Consider the following 12,778-nt stretch of genomic DNA (forward strand, 5'->3'; position numbering starts at 1 on the left):
TTCAATGTCAAAGAGAGAAAATAAATACATTTATTTAAAATAAAAAAATAATTTTAAATTCTAAAAATATATGATTTTTGGTTGTTTGCAGGTAAAGATTAACACATCAATCAGTTGTATATATAGTACTTGTCAAGGGTCTTTGCATTTTTACGCACTTTAACCTTCAAAAGATTATGGGAAGCTTTGATGTTTAAAAATAAATTATTTTTGCAAAATACTTTTTTTCCCCACCTAAACTTTACAAAAAAAAAAACCCCCAAAAAACACAACAACACAAAACTAAAAACAAACAAACAAACATGAATAGCTTTGAACCTACAGCATATAACAAGAGGGTGAGCTATGCTTGACATTAGCATTACAACTCAGGTGCTTCTGAAATTCTTTTCAAACGCGTTGAGGAGAGAGAGAGAAAAAAAAAAAAAAAAACATTTAACACAGGTTAGCGAATAAAGCAGTTTAGTCCCCCAGAGGCTGTAAATACAAGTCCCACTGTGACTGGCAGACTGCAATATGCCTTGGACTAATTTACATTCTTTTAGGATGGAGGATTTAAGCCACATTACCAATAAATATTAAGGCTATAAAAAAAAGCCATTCCTAGAAAGACAAAAAAAAAAAAAAAAAAATAGCCTCTATTCCCATATATATCCAAATTCATCCAAATGTACATTTATAAACAACTGTACAAATAAAGTAGCTTTTTTTTTTGAAAATAATGACTTATTTTATTTTTTTTCTTTTAATATGTTGTTATAAATATATTTTGTCAAAATATATGATCATATTGTCAAAACATTTGCACGTAGAAGACATAAATAAGGTCAAGGTGAATGTTTGATTGTAAGAAGTTCAGCTGGTGATGAGCAGTCTGTTTGGGTTTAACGGCATCCACACCCCTCTACCACCATCTCCTGATAGTTTTTAAGGACAACTTTGTCATACTCGTCCAAATAGAGCATGGAAATGGCGCTCAGTTCTGTAGGAACACAGCATGCTTTTGGGATGCTTGAGTTAACCGAGTTAACCAGAGTTTGCACAATAGCATGGTTGGTTGAGTTCAGATGGTCAGCCAAGGGAAACGGGCAATCACCATTACAGTAATAAGCCTGATATCCAGGGGGTGCCACAATCCAATCATTCCAGCCAACATCGCTGAAATCAACGTACAGGGAATGCCTGCGACAATTTTTGTTTTTTTTGCGGGCTCTCTGCTGTTTAGGGCTTCTTTTCGACCTCCTAGTCAGTGCATGTCCCCTGCCATCATGGCTAAACGTGACTAAAAGTGGCCTCATCTGTGACCAGTCGACATCGACTTGAGGTAATAAAGATCGGCTAATCCTGACATGCTTCCCTTGGTGAGTTTTAGTCTGGTTGAGGTACGTTACCTCGACTGCAAGCCCATGGTTTATCTCCTTGTCTTGAGTCCACCTCATGATCGCAGGGCTTACGTCAAAACTTTCCCACCGAGTCACATTGTGGTGGATCAGTCTTGTGTCCAGTAGCCTAGTAACCACCTGTCCGTTAGAAGTCAGCGGCTTCATGACTTCATATATATTTATCCTGTGGGAGCCTTCTTCCCATGTAGGCCAATGGTCTACCTGCTCTCTGTAAAGTCTTAGCTCTGCGGAAGAGATCACCTCATTCTCTGGAACGCTGCTGAGATTGAAGAAAAAACGGACACTGACGTTTTCCGCTGTTCCCGGTATATTCTCCAAGTGTTCTAAGGAAAAGAAATAAATAAAAAAAATAAAAAATGGGAAGAGTGAATATTTATTCCATTAACCTATCACAAGGAGTCTGGACATGGCCTCACAAGTTTCCAAACATCGACTTAAGAACAAATTTCCCCCCCGTCTTAAGTGGAGGGGAGTGACAGGAGTGTGTTTTGTTTTTGGTCGATGTTTAGCCCTTTGTGATACATGCCGCAAGACCTTCGCTTTCCACGTTCAAAATCACTTGGCAGCCTAGATCACATACAAGGTTTCTTTTTGAACCTGAAGTGTATTGCTGGGATATCCAGCAATTTTGAAAAACATAGAGCATGCCTTGTTGATCCTATTTCAGAGGTGGGGGGGGGAGAGCAAATTCCAGCACAGTAATGATGCTGTGGATTAATAACTCAGATTTACTTTGGGAAAGAAACATCCGTTAGGAAACATTTGGATCGGATTACAAGGCTTCATTGAACAAATCTTACAAACACAGGGCTGTAGCGTTAAATACACTAAGTGTACTTTAAGTATTAAAACGAGTGGAAAAAACAGGGAGCTACACCTATCCCTTTGATGAGAGAGAGAGGGGGCTCTCATAAAGTGGCTTATAACAAAATGGACCAAAGTCATTGATTTAACGTAAATATGCATTTATATATATTTTGCTTTTTTGTATGTTTGCTGCTCAGGAAGTTCACAGTGCCATTAGCAGAAAACACAATTAATTCCTTGGTCCTAAACTGGAAATAATACACCAGAAATTGATACTGCGTGTACTGGTAACGCAAGAGACTGAAAAGGCTTACTAAACTATGTTTTCACTAAACAACATGACTTGGCACAGGACAGGTGAAAAGCAGACACTCCAACAGCTTATTTCCACATCTCAGGGTCGGATAGCTCTCCCAATATTGTAGGACTACAAGTCCCAGCTTGGCCAACAGGGTATTGCCGTTCCAGAAAAGTGAAGAGCCGCAGGTTGCCACTTTGGCTATAGAACGACTACCTACTACACAGACCAATGCATATGTACTAACAATAAAAAATTGTGCCCTTAATGTTATTTCTTTGCAGGGAGATTCATGGGATATTTTGGGGGAAACAAAGAAACTATAATACTGATTAAGCAAAGTTTCACAGGAACACAGGTGTAAGTGTATTTTTGGTTCTAGACTGCCTGGCAGAAATCTTTCCAGCATACCCGCAGTGCGTCCCATTTGCAGGTGCTGAGAGTATGCAAAGCAAAAAATTTTTTGTTTTACTTAAAATACTCCCAGAACCACATTTTCCAGGGTTTTCCCAGAATTGCTGAATGCTTGTAAATCCAAGAACAGGGACGGACTCCTGCATTGTAAGTGCCTGATAATTCAAGCTATGGGAGAGCAAGATACAGTGATAACAAGGGAGTGACCAGGAAAGTCACTTTTGTAATGAGCCAGCAAAGGCTTCTCTTCCATACATCAGGTCAGGAATAAAACAGATGTAATCTTGTGGTGGTTACAGGGCTAATTTACACAGCTAAATTAACACTGCTCTGGAAAGTGTATAATGTAAATTAAGGGGGGGATGGTCAGTTCTTCAGCACCTCTATACAAATAGGACAATGGCAGGAGTTACCAAGACCTTACATTAGAATAGGTAACGATGTGAGGACACAATACTGGAACAGACAAGACTGAAGACTGCAGTAGGTATGATGTGAAGCATTATGCATTCTGGGGGTAGGTATGTCATTAGGATTAAATAGGGGTGCTGCTACCTCTGCAATGGCACTGGATAAAGGTCAGGCTGGGTAAAGACGACAGTCAGATCTTATGACCATTGGAAGCAGTTGGACGGCTGCTTTACTACTAAAGCCAAAGGGCAATCATAGGTTGCTCATTAAGTGCACAGTGCTCTAACTTCTGGAAGTACCACTGATGCTCCGATTTGCTATACAGGTAACAGACAACCTTTAAACACAATTTAGTGGATTACGCCACCTTTGCTGATAAATACTGGACATCCTAAGAGACAACATCACTTGTTTCAGACACCCACCTTCATGATGGAAGCTCCTCACAGTATTGGCACGGCTAGTTGGTCTTTCCGGATACTCCAGGCTGATCTCCCGAAGGTCGTCCTCTTCCTCTGCAGACTGTAGCCGGTACAAATCCCGCATGTAGGCGGGCACCACCACCTCCTTGCTGGGTTGCGGGCGCTTTCGGAGGCCAAACATCTGCAGCAGCGTCGCCTCAAAGTCCCGCAAGAGCTCATGGCTCTGAGCGGACCTCCTTCCGCCCGCTTGGCCCTGAATCTCGGCCACTTTCTTCCTCCCAGTCTCGGGGATGAGACTAGCATGGTTAGCGCCTCCTAGCAGCACTTGGCATAATAAAATGACCATCAGCATTCGGTTACCAGGAATCATGGTGTCTCTGGGGTGTAGAACACAATACATGCAAATAAATAGGATGCTTGGGGTGAAAAAGGGGCTAAAATCAAAGTGCTAGAGAGACAAGGAGGACAAAAGCAGCCCCCAGGGTAAGAAGCGTCCCAGGGCAGGAGAGGGGGGCGCCTACCATATTGTTGGGTCTCACTTGTTTACTGGCTCATTATCAGATGGCCCTCATCCTGCTATAAGTCGCTGTCTCTGGGGCTATTTACACAGTTATCTCAGAATAAACAGGCAGTGCATTGCAATCTCACTGTCTTGGCTTTAAAAGGAGCACTTCAATCACCCAGCCACTGGCACAAAAAAAAAAAAATAACCCACCCCAAAAAAAAAAAAAAAAAAAATGTAAAGTGCGTCTCACCAATCACTCTGCCAGGGCATCCACACAGCAATGCACTCACTGCACCCTCTCCAGGGATAATCCCCTAGCTCTGCACTCTGCAGTCCCGGTGCCACTGAATGAGACTGTGCCACTCCTGTCAATGCACTGGGCAAATCCTCCTCATCTCAGCCAGTGCACTGGGCAGCTGGGACCCGGTGGCATTAGAGGGAGCTGCTCTTACACACAACACACCCCGGGGATGCCCAGCAGCAGCTGATCTGCACACACTCAACACATTGGAGGGTCTGGGGAAAAAGGGGGGGGGGGTGAGAAGAGGGGTCACCAGCTCCTGCTCTCTCTGGCTTACACCAGGGATCCAGTGAGGACCATGGCACTGTCATAGGCTATTGCAACACATCCCAAACCTGCAGCGATGCTGCTGCTGCTCTGCAGGGACCTGAGCGGTGCATGATGAGGGGTGCGGAGAGTGAGGAGGGGGAGAGAGGAATAAAAAAATGAAAGTCTACTCACTGACAGAAAACAAGGCATAGAAAAACAGTCCATGATTCCTTGACAGCCAATCTTGGGGGGAAAAATGGGTTGCAAAAGGCTGAGTGGGCTCGGAGGCAGTGTGTGCAGAGATCGGGATGATAGCAGGGAATGGAGCTGGCTCCCGGAATGACTATAATGAGGCTCCGGCCAGACACAAGTCTGTTTTACTTCCAGCCCCCCTCCGGGGTCACGTGGCGCGATCTGCTCCGGGAGGAGGGAGAGGGGGGGGGGGGGGGCTGTCAATCACACAACCCCCTCCTACCTACCGGGCGTCCTGATATAAGAGCAGACTCTTCCCACTTCTCTCTTTAATAGCAATTGCACATCTGCATTGGGGCTGCCTGAGATGAGAGGGCACAGGCAGCTCTACTAAGCCATCATTGTATACAAATTGGCCCCTGATTAGCTGGGCACACACATACACATACACACACAGGAGATACTGTTACATGTTTGCTTGTTTGACGAGCTCACTTAAATCCCTGCTGCTTACCTAGACAGGGGCCAGCCCAGCAGGCTGCATCTGGCTGGCCTGTCACTGTGCCCGTATTGCTTGGCACTGCCAGGCGCAGGGTTAACTGACCTACCCTGGACCAGACAGCAGCCAGTGCAGGGCAGCCCTCCACCTTGTTCACAGGTGTGCCATTAGCATTCTTGGGGCCATTACACATCCCCCCCACCCAATTCTTGCACAAAGGACATCCACACCCCCCAGTCACTTGCAGCACACAGAGGCAAAGCATTCACTAGACCAGGGGTCAGGGAACTTTTTTACCTTTTACCCCAAAATTTATTTAGATACGCCGACGTTACCCCCTTGATATGAAAGGAAGGAAATCATATAGTAGTGCCCCCATAAAATGCCCCCATAGTTATGCCCCTGTAGTGCCGCTTGTACAAAAAAACCAAACAAACACTTACCTTAATCCCCACTCCTGCATCTGCCGCCGTCCTGTCATCCCGGCTGCTTCTCGGAACTCTGGTAGAGACGTCATGACATCTCTCCCATTGTGCGCATAGAGAGAGCCAGAAGCTGGAGTGCACAAGAGAACTCCAGCCTCCGGCTAACGTGGCGCTGCAGGGAAGGAGCAGGGCGCCCGCTGGTAATAACATCTCAGCGGGCGCCCGGCTTAGAGCCTCCCTGCGGCACAGCCGGGCATGCATATGAATCACTCTATATTATAGAATGATTCATATGCATGCCCGGCTCTCCATCCATTACCCCCAGGAATTTAATTTTTACCCCATGTGGGGTAATTTACCCCTGTTCCCCGACCACTGCACTAGAGTCACAAAGCTCACTGGCCATGAGAATCCCATATAAAATAATAGTAATAATAATAATAATAATAATCTTAAGCATGAAACTTAACTTGCAATGAAGTTTATTACAGAGGCAAGCAATCTGTGACATTCCAGATGCCCTGTGGACATGATGGGACTTATAGTTCCACAACAGAAATAGATCCACCAGCTGTGAAAAACAAATTGCTTGGAAGAAGAAATATATAGCCCAGATCACAGTACTGTAGGGCGAATTTGTGTACAGCTACACACTATCAGGAGCTGCTGCCCGTCATCATATCAATCATGAACAGAAAATGTGCCCTTAATTAAAAGTTCTTATCTATTCAATGTATGGGCACTTTACAGCCCTGTGATCTGAGATGTTGCCAAGCAGTAGAATACACACGTATTACAGTCTGGCCTGTGGGGTTAGCGGGCCAGCCTGGAGATATCAGCCATTTGTTAGATCAGGGGCCCATCCTGTGACCCGTCCTTTACAATAACCTCTCACGTTAGAGCCCACCCTTCGTTTTTCACCTTCTACAGTCACCCTCAGCCCTCTCACCTCCGCTCTAACTGGTTCCTGGCTCCTATCTCAACGTGTCCCCACACCTCTACCACCTTAGTGTCCCAATGCTCCATCTCTGCTAATGAGAGTCAATTGTCACATTGATTTTGAAGGTCCCCACACTGATAGGTTATCATTTACCTATAAAAGGTAATTCCATAAAAAAAACGATATTTATTAAAGCAAAACCACTACAGTTTTTCAATTTAGACACAATTTCATATTAGAAATGGAATAAGAAACAAAGATATAAATCAGATTTTATATACCTACAGTGACTTGGTAGCTGATAATGTGTCACACACTAGTCTAGCTTCGTCAGACCACAGGTATGATAAATATTGGGGATTGCAGAAAAGTCTGAATTATAGATTTAGTTCATGAGTATTATTCTGTAAAATGTTCTCATAGTAAATAAATAAATAAATAAATAATCCCTGTTTCAGAACTCAAGGTAAACACTGCAGACACAAAACACACAGAGATAGAAAGTGTCAAAAAAACTCCCTCCAATACAGGAAACAAGAGCAAAGCCGTCCTCCCCGCTAATACACATCATAATCAAATTGCTAAACGTATAGTCACCCACTTGTTTACACCTCGCTGACCCAATATAAAGGCCTTTGGCACTTGGTGACTCAGGTAAGATTTCCGTAAACCCACTATAGATGGCTGAGAGTGTGCCACTGTTTTGTAAATAATAACTGCACATTTACAATCAACACAATGGAGTGTGTAAACTGTCAATTATAGATAAGGGATATGTATGGGGCATGCATGGTAATGCTATTAGAAGAGTATTAGGGGTACATTTACTAATAATGTTCTATTAAGAAGTGATGTTGCCCATAGCAACCAGATTCCAGGTATTATCTTCTAGAACAGTGGTTCTCAAACTCGGTCCTCAGGACCACACACAGTTCACATTTTGCAGGTCACCCAGCAGGTGCACAGGTGTACTCATTACTCACTGACACAATTTAAAAGATCCATAGGTGGAGCGAATATCTCACTTGTGATTATGTGAGGAGTCCTACAAAACATGCACTGTTTGGGGTCCTGAGGATCGAGTTTGAGAACCTGTGTTCTAGAAGGTGCTAGATAAACGAGAAGTAGAATCTGATTGGTTGCTATGGGCAACATCACTTCTTAAATAGAACTCCCATCTTAGTAAATTTACCCCTTACAATCAGTTGTCATATTAATATGCATCAGAAGGAATGACATGCAGCCTGCTCTGTATTAGGATTCCTAATATACAGAAAAGGGTTATCACAGTCCCTTAGGACTTACCTTAATTTGTACGTATATGGTGAGCAGAGCCCAATTAAGTCCCAACATATTGGTTTGGGGGTCCATTTCCACCCACTGTTGTGCAAAAAATCATAAAAATGTCTTAGGAAGATCCAGGCTCCGAGGAGGCCTTTTCGAGGCCTAGGCTGCCCAATGCATGATCCGTCTAGGGGCCGAATTCAATAAGCCGCGATAAGTGCCGTCTGGCAAAAAGCGGACTGAATTAGCCGCATTCGCCTGTTTTGAAGCGTTGTTTTCTCCATGCGTGACCCAGCTTTTTGCCCTAATCAATTGCAAGACAGGCAAAACTAGCGAAAAGGACCTCTTTTTGGGGGTAAATCAGTCTGTACCCCATAAAAAGCTTCACTGACCCTGGAAATAAATATAGAATAGTGGTAGTAGCCCTAATAAAAGTATTTAGTGAACTTATTTTGTTGCAAAGGGCTGTTATATGCATATTTGCATATGTGTGGAAAAATTATAGAAAGCAACCTTTTTTTTTTTTTGTATAAATAAGTACCGTGGTTAAATTTGGGGTACATGTAAATGGTTACTAGTATATTTTGATGTCTTTAAAATTAAGATTTAAAAAAAAAAATTCAAAAATACACCTGCCGCAGCCTCCTGCAATCTCAAAAACACCCGATTCATCCATATAGCCCCCAAAATACCAGGCCCCCCCACTTTTTATCCATTTTCAAACACTTTTTACATTTTCGCCCCAAAAATTACATGTCTTTTTTGGGGTGAATTAAGATAATTTTTTACATTGTTTTGCCTAATTAGTCATTAGGAGGGTGTCCAAAGGGTTCTGAACTAAGTCCCCACATTTGTACCCCAAAATATGGATTTTGCACTTCCTTTCTCCTGCCTCTTGTTGGATAAACTTTTTTGCCAGATTGTTTCCTTATGGAGTGAGACCTCCGGGGAATTGAATACGGAGATACTTTGAAAACAGGTGAATAACGCAAATTCACGAAATGCACTTTTCGCGGCTAATTGAATTCGGCCCTAGGGCTGTGTAGATCATTGATTCTCAACCTTCAAGTTTTCCCGGCAGTTCATGATTTGTGGATTTCTGTCTGTGGAATCAGGTGGGATAATTACTGACCCAGCAACATGGAGGATCTCACCTGTGCCCGATTAAAGCAACCCACAAAACATGGCCTGTTGGTCGTACTTAAGGCCCCCATACATCAGAGATTGATTGCAGCAATCGTGCAATTTGCAATTGATTGTGTATAAAAGTCTTTCCCTTTTTCAATCGATTGCAAATTGCACAATTGCTGTAATCAATCTCTGATGTATGGGGGCCTTTAGGGGCTGGAGTTGAAAAACTGAGTTACAGGCCACAGCACAGCGTTTATAGAACATATAATAGCACAGGTAGACAAATCTATAGCTCGCTGGTGGCGATTCAATTGTTTTGTTGGGCGTGCTAATTAATGAGCGCCCAGTTTGTTATTCAAATGTTCTGGGCGCTCATTAATTATCGCCCTCTTCACCGACTGAAAGACGAGGTTCAGCGGTCTAAAACGGCTAAACCGTCTTAATTTCTGGTTAGCGCGCCCTAACCAGGGTGTTTCGGTCACATTTCTGCTCGCGCACTCCTGAGTGCGTGCGGAAATGCCGGTGCCGGCGGCTATCACGCCCCAACAGAGCAACAATTGAATTGCTGTGTCGGGCGTCTAAAAAAACAAGCCACGGGGAAACATCTGAATTCCCCCCTCTGACTGTTGGGGAATTACAAATCCTATCACGTCAAACATGCTGGGAACTGTACCTCCAGAACAGCTGAGAAGCCACATGTTGCCTGAACCTGCATATTTTACAGCTATATAATAGAGGAGTTACAACCACGTATTTATCAAAGCTTGAAGAGAGATAAATTTGTAAGAAATAAAATCCCAACCAATCAGCTCCTATCATTTTTTAAACAGCCTGTAAAGTGTAAATTAGAAGCTGATTGGTTGGTACTTTATCGCTCACAATTTTATCTCTCTCCAAGCTCTGATAAATACCCCACCTTTATATAGCACACACAAATTCCGCAGCGCGTCAGAGATCAGTATATCCTCAGTCTATTGTTTACCTGCTGTGAGTATCTGAATGATACGTTTGATGTGGTACAATATAGGCAGGGCGCATATACATTATACACAGACAGAAAACAGACAACGTGTTCCCATAAAGTCTATTTAATAATTCATGTATGATTGTAATAAGATTTTTTTTTCTTTTTTTTATTACTAATGTTTAAAAATTGTATCCAACGTTAAACCACATTCTTATTTGCATAGAAATGGACACGGGTGACACAAATAAGTTAAGTGAATTTTGGTTTCCATTCCGCCCCCATCACCAGAGAGGGGCTGTGGAATAGCTCCCCACTATCTGCAGAGGGAGTACAGTAATTCTGATTTCTGTGTAGTGACAAAACAGATGACCTATATGGGTTAGAGAGGCTCGGTGACGTGTCTCTGCAATGGTGTGTGTAGGAATTAAACCAAGGAAAACAACCCATTGGGACATTTCATCATCTCTCTGCAAAGAGCAATAATAGTCTATCATCTGGGTTTGTGTATGATCACCGGGGCAACCTACTATATACACAAAATTCAGAGTGCAAAATAAAAGCCACTGACAACACATGTCCACCCTGTACACATTCTGCTTATTAAAAACCCTGGATACTTCTGTGCGGACAACTCCAAAGTCATCTGTGTGCAGGAGGAACTGCAGCTTGGTTTAACCAATTCTACAGAGTTTCTTGGAGAACTTTTTATTATTATTATTGTCCCCTCTCAGATCACTTGTGCCCTTTTTATTGAAGTGTTAGCTACTAAGCGGAGGAGACCCAATGCCCCCCTGGCCTGATGAGATAGATATATATATCTCAACACAAGACACATTCCACAGAAATAACTTTAGGATATTTAAAAATAAAAAAATATATAAAAATGAATTGATAGAAAAACAAGAAGCTAGAACAGATTGCTAATTTTCCCTCATTTAACAGGACATGAGTTTCCTGCATGGAGGAATTCAAACCAGACACATCGTGATTACCAAACATGCAACAGGAGAAGCTCAATCTTGTGTACTAAAACTGATTTATAGGCCTGTAGGAGAGCTGAAATCTTACACTGGATGCTTTGCTCAGAACATCAAAAACATACACACACGCTTCCTCTTAGTAATTAGGGACATTGCTGAGAGCAGACGGAAGTTTCGGAACCCAGGCAAATGCGTAAAGGCGCAGCACACACAAGTATGAAATGCACACTCATTAAGGACAGGGAGGGGGGGTGCTGGATGCATACCGGTCTATAAAATCGGGACTCCAGCTAGCTGTCAGTATACTCCCCATGCAGCCCACCGTCGTTTTAGATTTATGCCACAAACCCATCAAATACCACAATCTGCTTTTCTTTCTGGAGGTCACAAAACAGACTTACCCCATGTCCTGCAAATGTCATATAGTGTGACATACTCCATTCAGGCTGGGGGAGGAGGGAGCACAGGACAGGCTGGTATAGGAGCGCATTTTATTCCCCAGGCTGCGCAAACTACCTGCTGGGCAGCGCTCACAGCAGCCTTTGGCTGAGCTCCTGCAACTTCAAATCCCCCCCCTTGCCCCCAGGCCGCTGACGTCACACGGGGGCTTTCACACTACTAGTGCTCAGCTGTTCCCCCAGTCTGGTGCAGCACAGGTGGAGCCTTATCTTACTGCTCACATGAGATCACCCTGATACAGGGAACATTCCATTTCAGCCACGAATTTGTGTAGGCTGGGGATCTGGAGAGACCATCGCGTATCTGAGTGTGCGCAGCCCTGGATGAGGCAGGTGCAACCTGATTACATTTTCCTTTTCTGCTTTATTACTTTACAGCAGAGGAAGACACATTAAGGCCCCCATACATCAGAGATTGATTGCAGCAATGTGCAATCGATTGTGTATAAAAATCTTTCCGTTTTTCAATCGATTGCAGAATTGCCACAATAGATTGAAAAAGGGAAGGATTTTTATACACAATCGATTGCAAATTGCCCGATTGCTGCAACCAATTGCTGATGTATGGGGCCTTCAGACTGAGGCTACTTGTGTTGTGCGGATCTGCCCCTACGTGGTCACGGTGTAGGGTACAATGCTGTGTATTGCACAGGAGCCTGTGGATCTGGGACCAAGGCACACCTGCTCCTAAGGTGACTGTAACCTTGCATATCGATTGTGTATTGCTGACTGATGTACAAATGCAGGGCTACCAAACTCTGGCCCTCATTCAGACCTGGTCGCAAGCGGCGAGCGCTCGCAACCGGGTCGATATATCGTTCAATCGTTCATTTCATCTGCTAATGGATAGGCCCCTGTACCCATGTATCATTATCTCAGTTGGCCACGATCCAGGATCGTCTAACGTGTACCCAGGGTAACAGTCCAGGTTTTAAGGATGTCCATACTTGTGCACATATATGATATAATCAAACTGACTGAGGTACTACTTAAGTCACCTTTGCTTAAGCATGGCTATCCTTAAAACCTGGACTGTATGGCACCTTAGTGTCAGAGTTTGGGAACCACTGAATGGGAATATTTTGTTATTAT

At 43.5% G+C, this 12,778-nt stretch overlaps 1 protein-coding gene across 2 annotated transcripts; it reads right to left on the bottom strand.

The window, feature by feature from the left end:
- Nucleotides 1-704: 704 nt before the first annotated feature.
- BMP4 (bone morphogenetic protein 4) lies at nucleotides 705-11,822 on the bottom strand. Of its 2 annotated transcripts, none has more exons than XM_088465043.1 (3): nucleotides 11,630-11,822; nucleotides 3,759-4,132; nucleotides 705-1,726 (listed from the first exon to the last, which is right to left on the bottom strand). In XM_088465043.1, exons 1-3 carry the CDS (start codon nucleotides 11,632-11,634, stop codon nucleotides 885-887), a joined length of 1,221 nt encoding a protein of 406 aa, XP_088321169.1. In that variant the 5' UTR covers nucleotides 11,635-11,822; the 3' UTR covers nucleotides 705-884. The 2 variants fall into 2 exon arrangements, with proteins under 2 accessions (XP_088321169.1, XP_088321170.1); XM_088465044.1 differs by lacking the exon at nucleotides 11,630-11,822 and adding an exon at nucleotides 5,003-5,141 and having other exon boundaries at nucleotides 706-1,726.
- Between the last annotated feature and the right edge of the window lie 956 nt (nucleotides 11,823-12,778).

Source organism: Taudactylus pleione, unplaced genomic scaffold (genome assembly GCF_031769625.1).
Source record: "Taudactylus pleione unplaced genomic scaffold, aTauple2 ptg001818l, whole genome shotgun sequence".
NCBI classification, from domain to species: Eukaryota; Metazoa; Chordata; class Amphibia; order Anura; family Myobatrachidae; genus Taudactylus; species Taudactylus pleione.

Bases quoted from the DNA above. Each gene is read 5' to 3' on its own strand.
- BMP4 (XM_088465043.1), bottom strand. The intron at 1,727-3,758 runs GTGGGTGTCTGA...TCTTTTCCTTAG, and splicing joins GAGGAGCTTCCATCATGAAG to AACACTTGGAGAATATACCG.